Source organism: Catharus ustulatus, chromosome 3 (assembly GCF_009819885.2).
Source record: "Catharus ustulatus isolate bCatUst1 chromosome 3, bCatUst1.pri.v2, whole genome shotgun sequence".
Classification (NCBI taxonomy): domain Eukaryota; kingdom Metazoa; phylum Chordata; class Aves; order Passeriformes; family Turdidae; genus Catharus; species Catharus ustulatus.
The window spans coordinates 62406092-62419816 of record NC_046223.1 but is presented as its reverse complement, the minus strand read 5'-3'; the positions used below and the strand labels follow the sequence as shown (position 1 = coordinate 62419816).

At 37.9% G+C, this 13725-nt stretch overlaps 1 protein-coding gene across 1 annotated transcript in view; it reads left to right on the top strand.

Annotated features, from left to right (window-relative positions):
- Positions 1–12383, top strand: part of LAMA2 (laminin subunit alpha 2) — a 290666-nt gene extending 278283 nt beyond the window's left edge. The window contains exons 59-65 of the mRNA XM_033055719.1: positions 776–888; positions 2379–2568; positions 4913–5068; positions 8326–8479; positions 8841–8971; positions 9518–9740; positions 12127–12383. Of these exons, the coding sequence (XP_032911610.1) occupies positions 776–888; positions 2379–2568; positions 4913–5068; positions 8326–8479; positions 8841–8971; positions 9518–9740; positions 12127–12284 (1125 nt within the window). The 3' untranslated portion in view covers positions 12285–12383. The remainder of the gene's footprint in view (positions 1–775; positions 889–2378; positions 2569–4912; positions 5069–8325; positions 8480–8840; positions 8972–9517; positions 9741–12126) is intronic.
- The last annotated feature ends 1342 nt before the right edge of the window (positions 12384–13725 follow it).

Here is a 13725-nt window from a genome sequence, read left to right as displayed (position 1 = left end):
GCACCCCTATACAAGAGCTTTAGGACCCGAGACTGAAATTAAAACGAGAAAATTATACTGGACAGAAGATATTTTACCTTGCATTAGTGCACCACTTCAAGATTAATAGAAGTGGGGTTTCTTCCTTTACAGCCTGGGTAATGTCTCTACGTTAGACAGCTGGGGGATTTCAGCAGCTCTTGCATCTATCCATCAGTTATTCCGATTGCTTGATTGCTTATGGGGTCTTTCAACAGCACCGGGAAACAACAGCACATTAAGCAAAGAATACAGTTGTAAAACAATATAAAGAAGTAAAATGAAGGACTCATTGACAGCTGCAGCTGAAACTACTTTTAACTCATTATTTTTAAGGTGACTGGATTTCAAGTTGACAACAAAGCATCCCTTTAAAACTTAAATCTTGTTTCATTTCTATAAGAGGGCATCCTACTGTGTAAAACTCAGTTATGTGAGCTAAGAGAACTGCCTGGAAATCACTTAAGACTCTTGTAAATGTCCACTGGTGAAAGCATGAAAGCAGAAATGTTCATATATTGCTTTCATTTGCTTTTACAGCCACCTTAATGAGCTCTGCTTTTACACCAAATTCCTGTCATACTGGTTTATAACTTTAGCTGGTGTGATGAGACATCAGCCCGCTGGAAAACTGCAGGGCCAGTCTCTAGACTAGGTTCAATATTCTCAGTCCTGAGCAGCTGAGAGACTCCCTGCATACAAACAGCTGAGACAGATACAAAATGTGAAGTTTGCATGATTGCTGTGTATTTTGCAGGATTCCTGTGCTACTGACACAGAACCAGCTGTTTTAGAAGGTGGCAAGCAGTTTGGTCTTTCAAGGAACAGCCACATTGCAGTTGCATTTGATGACACCAAAGTGAAAAACAGGTATGTTGTTTGTTTCAGCAATGAGTTTTGATGGAATAGTGTCAAAATAAAGTGCCCTTCCTAAATTCTCTCAAAGATATCTCCCAAAACTGTGGGCATAATCTGAAAAGATCACATGCCACGACTAACTAATTTCATTAAGCAAACCTAAAAAGGCATTAAAGCATGAAACCCAGGCAATGAAATGCCCACCTAAGTAGCTCTCACCATAATGATTTACCTCTTTTGTAAAGATTTGGGCACACACAGATCCCAGACTGATTTGCTAAGAACCAAACAGAGTAATGGAACCAGGTTGTACAACTGACTTCAAATATGACTTTTTCAGATGAAAGTCTTTTTTGTTAAGTAACTTATAATTTCTTGTAATAAGCAAAACTTTTCCCCTTTCCTCCAGTAGTTAAGATGAATCTTGCACAGTAAACAGGAAAAATGACATTGCCACCCCAAAGTATAATACTATATACATACAGCTGTTGACATGCAAAAGAATTCAATTAACTGTTTATTAAAATGCAGCTTTTTTTCAATGGATTTGTAAAGCTAGAACTTGTTAGTTGTTTATTTTTGCTCTGTAGGCACATGGTGATTAACAAATGTGTCATGTCACACCACAAAGCAATTTTGCTGCTTATGGTTTCCAAATCCATTAGCCTTTTTTTTATTTATTGTTTCCAAATCCACTAACTTTTTTATCCCTATAAAGATGTTGTACCACATATGCTAATTTTAGAAAACTAAGAATGATCCTGGACTGATCATTTTCAATCAATGATTTTTCATTTATATTATCAGCTGCTTTCAGGTATTGATTTTGCAGCTCAACTTGAGCAGGGTTAGTGATGTGTTGCCAGTACAACTTTAGCATTAGAAAATCTAAACAATTTCTTCACAGGTTGTTTGCTGTAGAGGAGGTTCTCAACATTGCCATTCTGTCCAAAGGGTCATTTGGTTTGCTCAGACACAGCCTCATTTTCTCTTGGGAGAGATCAGAATAAGTGTTTTATATCCTCATTGTAAACTCTTCTGTCTGCATCTCTAAAAGTTTTGCAACCTGTCTTCAGGCAATAGAACTCATTAGAAACTCAACATTTGCCAGCTGTCACTACAGCTCTCTCCTCTTTGTGAGCATTATGTGTGTGGATGATGGATAATGCTGCTGGAATTTTACAAGTGCTGGGATTTGCTAGCTGCTACAGCTGCAGCTGAGAATTACATCTTGAAATTCTATGCCAAGATTGTAGTTTTGTATCTCCACAGCAAAGGAACTAATGAATGCTCACATGTCAGGGATCAGATACGTGTGAAATGTAATTTGCATATAACCAAATTATTTTTCTTGAATTCTAATGGACAAGTAAAAATTGACCACTTGCTATGTAGAATTTTTTTAGAGAAAAGCACAAAGAGGTAAAGCAGATGAATTTGTATAGTGCCTGATTCCAAATACCTTTTCCTTTTTTACTATTTCCTGTTTGTTTGATTTCCAGGCTTACAATTGAATTTGAAGTCCGAACAACCGCTGATTCTGGCTTGCTGTTTTACATGGCCCGCATCAACCACGCTGATTTTGCTACAGTTCAGATAAAGAACAGTCTGCCCTACTTCAGTTATGATCTGGGGAGTGGAAACACAAGCACACTGATTTCCAACAAAATTAATGATGGCCAGTGGCACCAGGTATAACAGTTTCTAATTCTAAATTATCCTTTGTAATGGTAAGAGTGAGCTTCATTTTGCCTTGAGATATTTGCAAAATGTAGTCCACACAAGCCAAGCTTTACAGCTAGTATTTTCTGGGGGAAAAAAAATCAAGCAAAATTTGTGTTAGATGCACTGGTACACAGAAATTTATCCTTCAGGAGACACGTATTTCTGAACATATTTAAAATATGTGCTGTGTATAGTAAGGAACTACAGAAAATGTTCCTTCCTGCTTAATAGGACTCATGTGAGTATCAGCTCATGGTGATGGAATACATCATTAAAACCAGTTCCTCCTACATTAATAATGTTATTGTTAAGCCAGAGTGTTCAGAACAAAGAGGAAAAAAAAGAAGTAACATGTAAGTAAACCTTCCCTGGATTATTAATTCAGTAGGGAATAAATATGATATTAATGGATGTATTTGGCAGTACCTTCTGTGACTTTATGAGAGAGAGCATTATATGCAACGCCTATGGCATTTGGATGCTAAGAGAAGGAATATCACAACCATGAAATTTACTATTTACTGGGCCAAGAACAACAGTCACACAGTATATTCATTGGGTGGCATGCTGGAAGGCACTATTAAAGACAGAGAAAAAAAGTAAACATGTAACTGTGGGCTGAATTTATATGCTCTAAGTTACATTGAATTTTGTACAGATATTTAGAAATTCAGCATCCACATCTCATCCCCAAATGAGGAAAAAATTGAATTACATTTTCGCTTACACTTTAATTGCCTCATTTCCACTCTGTTCTCCAGGAATTTTATTTTCACAAGATTTTTAGTCATGAACTTTTTGATGATAGAAACTGCTGTACACTGAGGTATTTCATAAAGGGAGAAAATGAAGTTGTAGTAATCATTTATCTCTTTCATATAATGCCTGGAGCACTGGTAACAAACCAAGTCCCTATTCTGCTACTCCCTCGGTATATACAGAAAAAATGCTTTTACTTCTTTAGCCATTTTCTCTTTATTCTAAGAGAACTAAGTGGAGCATATATTTCTTAAGATTGTGCTCTTTGGGCATACAGCTTTACACTCTACAGGAGAGGGCCCCTTTTTGTATATCCTGTTTCTGTAGTGGAGAAGTCACAGTTCCCAAAAAGCAAAAAAAAAACATTTTGAGAAGGAGGAGGGAAGGCAACGCTTTTAGGAAAAGGCCTCAGTCTTTGTTTCTGATAAAGCAGGGGTTTCTCCTTAAAATAATCCTTTTAGTGACAACCTTTTCTCCATTTGGAATTATTTAGGTTAAAAACATTTCCATCAGTCCTACAGAAGTGACTTGGTGGTACTGGTATCCTTCTGTGTTTAGGTCCTCTGTAAGAATGTCTGTTCCCACTTCATGTCTCACTCACCTAAACTTCCTTCTGCCCAAGGTGTAGTTATCCATCCCAAATTTACAGTTGCCTGTAAACACCAAGTTCAGGCCCTCACCTTCAAGCCATCCTTGTCAGTGTTCAGTCATTCCCGCTGCATGACAGATATGCTGCCACACTGGAACAGAAGCAACCATGTTAAACAAAAGGCAAAATAATGCTGTTTGTCTCTCTTTGCTATTCTGGCGAGCCAACTACAAAGAGATTTAGAAATCTGCTAACATGCATGATGCATTTTGCATTTGTTCCTTTTTATGCAAAACCATTATCATACTGAGTTGTAGAGATTTCAATATAAACTTTTAGAAATACAGTGGCCCAGAATTTTCTCAGCTCTTCAGCAACTTTACTCCCTCCATGCGATTCACAGTCCATTTGTCTGAACACAAGCCATAATACCCACAGAACATAGTTGGTATTATATTTAGTCTAGCATGAACTATGATCTGAGGCATGTCCAAGCTAGTGGAATCATAAACTCAATATTTTCTGCAAACATGTGCTGTTACAAAGATTTGCAACCAGTGCCATAACATTCAGCATTCATTCTGAAGTATTTATCTATTCTCAGTACTTAAAATTGCTGTCTGATCCTGGAAAGAAAAATACTGTGCCATACCTATTATAACACAGCAATGAAGCATTTTAAAGGAATCTTAAGTCTTTCCAGTAATTATAGTAAATAATTGCCATGATGCCTCCTGACCCAGATGCAAGTAAAACACAGTCAGATGTTGGCACAAAGATGTTGCTCAGGAGCTTTGTTCCATAAATATTATCCATAGCTGCTGCCATGGTACTTCTGTAGCCACTCCTACTACTTTCTTGTGTTTTGTTATAGATTTTGAACTGTGAGATTAGTTACGATCTGAAAATACTTGGTTTTCAGAAAACTATCTGCAATTGTATCACATTTTTGTGTCTTTCTAGATAAAAGTAAGTCGAGTGAAGCAAGAAGGAAACCTCATAGTAGATGGTCTTTCTAACACGACTGTGAGCCCCAAGAAGGCTGATATACTGGATGTTGTAGGAATGCTGTACGTGGGAGGATTGCCCATTAACTACACAACCAGAAGAATTGGTCCGGTAAGAAAATTTATTTAAGTTCTCTTACAAGCCTTAAGTATGTCTTGATTGGTGCAAATATCTTCTTTTGTTTTGTCTTGCTTTTCCCTCAGAATGCTCAAGAATATGTATAAAATGGACCTTAGTGGAGGTGAACAACATTCTGTCAGTGGAAGGATCTGACTCAGAAAGCAGTTAATGCAGAAAAAAAAGAAATTGAAATAGTAGTTAGTTACTGTTTTGAAAAAGCAGAAAGTTCCATACACTTGTATCCACCTGGATCACTGCACAGCTAGAGTATAGGTTCCTGAGTAGCACTTGCCCTTTCTCTTGGCTGTAATTAATCTAGCAGCAAATGCTAATAAACAGGATCTCCTACAAGGAGCACCAGAAGCCAAAATTACCCTGGACAAAATACTCAGAAGTACTGCTGCTTACTGTAATAATCAGTTTTGTGTTGCTATTACTAAAAGAGGAGACTGTGTTTTGAAGGAAGGCCATGAAAATTCTGCTGTCTCTTTTTGTTTCCAGATTAAATATGCATGTATCAATTTATCACTGCTTTGGTTCAAATGCCCAGCTTCCATGCTAACATGGAAGATGATAGAGAGCCAAGAGAAATAAATATCATTTTGTCCTAAATTTTGTGATATTAACTAGCAACACTGTGTTCTGTCACCCAGACTGTTTATTGATCTGTCTGCACAACTCTATGCACTGATGCCCTTCCAGTCTCCCAAGACACACCAGTATCAGAATATAGGAGAAAAACCTCTTCCATGCTTTCTTTTGCTCTCTGTGACATCTGAAGACAGTTCTTTCAAAGCAGAAGCAAGAACCTGAGTGAATTAATTTATAGTAAACAAAACATTCAGCATCTTGCACAGCACAATTCAGACACACAAAGAATGGAATGTCAATAGGAGCTATGTCTGGGTTCATCCCAGGTACGTAGATAAAGAGAATCCATAAAGGGCAGGCAAAGCACAGATCTGGTAAAGAAACAAAACAGACTCCCAAAGAAGCTGCACATGAGTAAATACCATTACACCAAGATGTTTATGGAATGGACAATACCAGTCTATGGACAGGCAAGCATTCGCTTCTTTGAGTGGACAAAATAAATACAGGAAAGGAATTACCAGATCCTGCTTAAGTCCATGTATTGACTCATGATAGGGAATGAAGAGGAAGAGTAACCACTCTACATCTGAGAGTTGTATTCCATAAAGAAAACTGACCTGTGAGATCATGTTTCTTAGTAAATAGTTGATTGTGCAGAAAGCCCAAATTGAGGCAAATCTATATCATTAGGATTTACCAAACCAGATCTGAGGCACTGGAAACCAAAAGCAGTACTTAAGTACCCACAACATATAATTCCTAGTAGTACCAATTTATGCTCTTTGAAATATATCTGCAATCTATAAATACTAATCTAAGGAGAAAGATAACACTAAGTCCTTACCTATTGCTATTTTGTCAGAGGCAATGGAGGGAACCCATGCAGATAAATGGCAATAACAGTCATGTCAAGTCCTGACAGTCTTATGTGCTTTGGTATTTAAATGAAGCTGTGACTTCAAATGTCATGTAAAAACCAATGCTTGCCTTCCAGTCATGCACAGTAAAATGCACCATGTGTAAGACAGTGTTGTGTTGTAGCTTCATGTAGAGGCTCTGAAGCAAACCAAGTTGAAAGGATGTGTTACCTTAGAGCTTTCTTCTATACACACATGAGCCTTTTTAGACAGTAATCTATTATGTAACCATAGGTGGGTTGGCTTCCTTTTTAGTGTAGAAGACTGATACCCACCTGTTTAGCTTCAACAGATGTCATGTCACATTTTGAGCACTCAAAACTCTGCTTTCGGCAAAAGAGGTTCTATTACCTGCTCACATGCTAAAGTGGAACCAGATTTGCTTTTCCATAGAAAAGAGAAAATTTACAGTTACCGAACATTACCAAATAATCTACAAATCTTGCATTTCTATGATTTATTCTTGCAGTGAAGTTTTGTTTTGTTTTCTAGCATTTCTCTTTTTGGATAAGATTTGTTGATTTGGAGATGACTTACTTATAAATTACGAAAAGGACTACTTATGAAAAATCTGACAGAAAGCATTGTTCAGCTCAGATCTGAATTTATTCACTAGTATTGCTCAAGTTGTCATTAAAATACTGTACAGGTGTATTTAGCTGCAATAAGCTATATAATTTCATAGTACCTACACCTTTGATTTACAAGAAAATAAATTCTTGGGAATTCTTTCCAATTATGGGTCAGAATATTGTTAAGAGAAGGTAGTGTGCAGAGTCAACACTTCTTTCTGCAGGTGTATATTTGTCCTTTTTGTATTTGTATGTATTTCTAGGCTGAATTTTATATACTGATGTTTATTTTTCTCCTTTCTACAGCACTGTTTATGAATATGTCTTCTTTTTCTTCCTCCAAGTACATGATGTATCATTTTCTTCTATTTCACTGGTATCGAGGATAGATTTTCCTAACTCTTTAAGTCAAAGATCAAAGCCTCTGTGTGAATCTGAGAACCAAAATGCAGCCTCTGCTGACTTTGGAGTGAAAAAGGGAGGGAAGGTTCTGGGGGAGATGCCAGTGGCTTTCAGAGGTCCCACTGGAAAGCCCAGCTCACACCCAGAACAACCCCTGCACCAGGCAGATTTCTGGGTGCTCAAACCACCATTCTAAGTGTGTCCAGACTGGTCACAGTCTACCCAGTGCAGAAGCCAAACTGGAGCTGCAGTTTGCTGCCCTGCACAGGAGCCTCTGAAGACATGAGCACATTACCTCCATCTTACCATGCAACATTAGGCCCACACTAAAGTGATTAAAAGAAGGGGAAAAAGAAAACCCACCTAGGAAAATTACCAGCAGCTCACAGACCTATAGCCACTATCTTCATTTACTTGTAAGCCCCATAACCTAGTCAATTAAAATGACAAAGTGTAGGCCATTAAATTCCTGCATTACTGATGTAATTTGCTGTGTTTCATTATGTGGTGTCTTATTTTATGTCCCCTCCAGTAAGCCAAATAGATGTGATTCAGATCACATCGCTGAAAAGTAATGCAATTCATCCTCAGTATGATTGAGTAGATTCCAATTACAATCAGATATTAAGGATTAGCCACGTAAAATTCAAAATTTATTCAGCTCCATAAATGCAGCAGAGAAGCAGAGAAAATGCACTCGTTGATTGCGTACTTTAGACTTGCTTCTCATAGTTTTACATTTTGTTTGAAATATTGACTGCAGGTTCTCCATAGCATTGATGGCTGCATCAGGAATTTTAAAATGACAGAATCACCTGTTGACCTGGATAATCCAACTTCCAGCTTCAACGTTGGAAAATGCTTTGTCACTGCACAGAAGGGAACATACTTCGATGGAACAGGCTTTGCTAAAACAGGTAATGGACCGCAATTCTGGTGATAGTCAAACAAGAGAAAGAGGAGATTCTGCTTTCAAATGCTCCCAGTGTCATCTAACTCCTGTTGGCTGGAAGCCAAGTGAGACCAGTACTTGAAACTCTTGCTGATCATTTTTAGTTATCTCACCTGAGGAGAAAGTATGTGACTTCCTAGCAATGTCTTGCACTAAGCATAATTGCCATAAAAGTTATTTACACGATTTCACATGAAATGGAATGCGTTAACAATGCTGAGTTAGTTAGTTTGCCTTACTCTCAGCACAATCTATGTGAAGATTATTAGGAATAATGTATTAGATGCTTATCTTCATTTTACTGTGCTTCCCCTTTTCTTTCCAAGTTGGTGCATACAGAGTGGGAACAGATCTGCTCATAGAATTTGAATTCCGTACAACACGGATGAATGGTGTTCTCCTAGGCGTCAGCAGCCAGAAAATGGATGGGCTTGGCATCGAATTAGTAGATGGAAAAGTGAGTAGCAAAGCAGTTTTGTTTCTTCATAGGCTGGTTTTAGATAGCACAGATAGTTTAAATGCAAGGTTACTACCCCAATCTCAAGATGTCTCAAACAATATCAGGGGTCTCGATGGAGAGCATCACTTGCACCTTTCCATACATCTAATACTTGAGTCTTCTAAAACTGCAATCAGGTCTTAAATTAGTGACCATATAATAATTTTTGAGAAAAGACTTTGTCGTTAATATTACTAGATTCTCTTGGATGTCTTTTGATTCACAGTCTGGAAAACCAGTCATTATTCTGTAACTATAAAGATTTTAGAGGGGTATAAAACACCCTAAAACTGAGACCAAAAAAAAGGAGAAAATTACAACTTGAACAGCAATTTTGCATATTTCCACCTGTGTTTAGCTCAGTGATATAACCCAGATCCCAGAGGGACAGCAATTTACATAGTCTTTGGTGCATACAGTCAAACTATGTTGACTTCAAACCAAACAAACAAAAACAGCTGAACTGTTTTGGAAACTTGCTGATGTCCATGCTGTGCTTTTCAGGTGATGTTTCACGTTGACAATGGTGCAGGCCGGTTCTCTGCTGTCCATGAGCCTGATGCACCAGGCAGTTTGTGTGATGGACAGTGGCACAAGATTCTGGCAAACAAGATCAAACACCGCTTGGAGCTGACTGTGGATGGCACACAGGTGGAGACTGACAGCCCAAACAGGGCCTCAACCTCGGCAGACACAAACGACCCTCTCTTTGTCGGGGGCTATCCTGGTGAGCATGCAACACACAAATTATGCTTTACTTAGGCTGCAATTACACTGCCTTAATGGCTTAAATGTAAGTAGGACTAGTATGCCAAAGATGATTGATAAAAAAGGCCAAGTTTGTGTCAGTTGGTGTGGATGCTCATTTCTGCATTCAGCTGCATTTCAGAACAAGAAGTTCTGCAGCAAGAGGCTCTCGCAGATACCCCTGCCTCATTTCAAATGTAGGCACTGTCACAAGGGATCAGACAGATTTTCTGCCTTCTGCTGCTCACACAGACACAGCCTCCCTCTTAAAACTTTCTGTTTAGTAACAGCATAGTAGTTATGTTGCAGTAGTAACAGCATTTGGCATATTTAAATTTAAATTTGCTTAGGAGAAGCAAATTTTAAGCAAAGAATGTATTACACTCTTGAGGGGGCAGGGCAGTGCATGTGTAAATCAGCCTGTAGAATCTGAGGAACTAAGGAAGAACAACAGCTTGCACAGAGAGGTAAGGAGACACCATCTCTTTCTAATTAATGCCTTTACTTGTGGTCTGCTGGGTTTTAAAGGAAAAAAACCCCATAATCTACATTAGCTAATCAGTATTCTGGAAGCCCTCAAGAGAACTTGTTTTATGCAAAGGTAATTGAACAGTATCGAGAATTGGGCTGAGATCTGTAGCTGGCTTCATCTTCCACTAAGCTGATAATGAATGCTAGTATTCATTTCTTTGTAGACAGTCAATAAATTCTCTAGCAGCAGTTTACTTTCTGAAAATATAGTTAATATGTTTGCAAAGTACCCATTTTGTTGCATTTGTAATAAATTTTCCCTCTAGCTCACAAGCCAAAACAAAAAAGTGAAGTATGTTTCAGTATATGTCTGCTCTAGTGCCTGCTGAGGTCAATGGCAAGACACCTCTGAGTTATTTAATTCCTCAGTTGTTTTCTGGAAGTTGTTTCTTCAGCCATTCTAATGTGTGATACAGTGCATCTAAAAAAGCCTTCTCCCTCAAGCTTTACAACATTTAAAAAATTGTCCTTTGTACTGAACATGAGCGTTGAACTTTAGGCACAATGACTATCAATGAAGACCAACAACTTTGCGCCAGAAGGAAAACAGCTTTGTGGCAGCCTTTTTACAACAAAGCAAGATTCTAGCATAGGAGCCAGCACTGAAGAAACACTGCAGATTGAGTTATTATCTTGTTCTGGACTGCATGTCAAGAGGAGAGACACAAATTGCAGTAACACTCCAATCTGTACAAAACTAATCTACACTTACATCATGTTGAAGGGCTATTCATGAGTTCAGCCACATGGCAAGTGATGAAATTATTTAATAAGCCTGCTGCATATGTAAATGCTTCATTCTTATTTTGCCGCCTAGTCTAGCTCATCCAGGATTTGTTTCAACATTCCCAATACCTAGACAGCTGCATCACAACTTCAGGGGATTTTTTAAAATTAGTGTTTGCATTTTCCAGTCCTCTTGAAGCTGCATAAATAGAGCAAAATGGTTGTAAACCAGCTAGAATTAGGTGATGGAGAATTTTCTGCATAGAGAAAATTTTCACCACCATAGTGTGGACAAGAATAGAGATTCCTGGATACCCATAAAAGCTAGCATTTATCTGCTGGTATCACTCTTCCCTGCGCAAGGAGAGACAGATGGATTCAGGCATCTTATCCTCTGTGAAACAGAATAATGCTATGGCCAGATAGTCTTTACAAGTATAAAGTTACGTATGCAACTCACTTGGAAGAACACTGAGAAACAAGTTGAGCCATGAATTTCAAACAGTTGAGAGAGAAATATTTCCAGCTTCCCAGTCAAACTACCATTCCATCCCTTCCTTCATTAGTGGAAGAGATATACTCTAACTCCTAGCTTTACTATCAGCAAGGGAAAAAAAAAAAAAAAGGAATAGTTGAAAACTATCAAAACCAGTCTGTAAATGACATCTGAGATCCATCGTGAGGAACTGGCTTCTTTGTGATGTTAGGACTGAGAATTTCATCCATTTTGGGCTATTTTCCCTCTCTACTATTTTGTGAATAAACAGCTCAAGAAGTTGAATATCTGCAGAGTATCACTTGTGTTGTACACCATTTGGAGGTAGCAAGTTGCATACATGGGTTAAAATGGCAGTTTATGTATGTTCAGATTCTGCCACTCATAGTAGTATAGAAAAATAAAAGTCTGGATTGTTAGCTAACATAAGTACTCATCAGATTTCCTCATAATGTTTGTAATTTTTAAATAATTAATATATACAGCAAATAAAGCATTCAGGTATTGCTGGGGACGTCTGTTCTCTGTTCTTTGAGGACTCTCAAAGAACAAAACTAACCCAAGTATCAGCTCAAACTAACATAATTCCTTTTTAATTTTTTCCTTCCTTTAGATGGTGTGACCCAGTTTGGGCTGACGACTAATATCCGCTTTAAAGGATGTATTCGATTTCTGAAGCTCACCAAGGGTACTGCAAAACCTCAAGAGATTAACTTTAGCAAAGCATTGGAGCTGAAGGGTGTCCAGCCACTGTCATGCCCTGCAGACTGATGGTCACTCAGCCAGTATGGGTCTGCTTATATAAGCACCTCAGATTAAAAAAAATCTATATCTTCATTGCATTCATAATAAAATGTCTTTGTGCAAGTATTTGAGTAGGGTTTGTGGTATATTCTAATAGCTGTTTCAGTGTACTCCCAGGAATGCATGAACTAATCCCTTCACCCATCCCCTTCATTAAGGGAGTAACACAGTAATATTTATCTATATCTTTCCTTATAGCTTGAAATGGAAATGTTTCAGCATTCTTGTGATGAGTAAGACCATACACTATGTAGGTTGTTCCTTTTATGTGGAATACAGAATCACAAAATATCTCAAGCTGGAAGAGAACCATAAGCATCATCAAGTCCAACTCTGAAATGCTCACATAGATCTCTAAACTTGTATTGCCTTACAATTCTAAATACAATGCACTTGTGGACATGCACAACCTTATCCTTCACTAGCATATTAACTTCAAAAAATTATACTTTGGTCACACACAGAGCTTTTGCAAAACTTTTCTGATCATAATATTTCCCATGAAGTTTCACTGAGAAATTATATATGGCCTGTATGGCTGCTGTATATGCTATAGCTGTGGAACCAAGTGCAGGAAGGAAGATGTTGGTACTTAATTAATTTATTTGGGATTATTGATGAAAATATGTGGCACCTAAAATCCCTGCTATATCACTTGAACAGCATTGAATTTTGACAGAGGTTAAATTGTTTGGTGTTGGGACATTGAGTCTCTAATGGAGGGAGTAGAACTGGCTTCTATTACCTACCTTGAAATACAGTTTTAAATTATCCTTAATAAAACTTGACATTGCTGGTCTCTCCCACATGATACTGAAGTTACTCATAACAAAAAGCACAAACCAGTTTTCTAAACGAAGATGAAATCTTGACACTTGGAGCAGAATAGAGGTGAGGCAAGAACATTCCAGAGATTACTAGTGCAACACCTACTACTGATCTCTGCTGTTATCTATTAATGGAATTCTTACCATAAAAACAGTTTCCTAAGTTCAATTCTCCTGCTTCTGCCTGATGTTGTCAGTTTGTAAGGAATACTGAATGCAGAAGCCACCCCAAATCTTCCTTAAACAAAACTTTCAGTGCTATGTGGATAGCATTTTAAATATAGATGGAGAGAGTAAAGTTGCTTCCTAGATTCTCACTAAAATGCCAAATCCTAGTGATTTTCCTCGTCCTTTGGATGTTTTAGAGGGCTATGAAGTCATCAGTGAAGTGTGGGTTATGTTTTCTGTGGATTGTTTCAAGTTGTTAAACTGTAGTTTTTCAAAGGTTGTGATCAGACATGCAGAACAGCTGCTGTAGGAACATAAAAAACCTACCTACGCAAAAGAAAAAAGAACAGAAAAACCCCTGGCAGTAAGGTAGTACAACCATACAATTGAATTAAAAAGGCTTTTTAAATTAT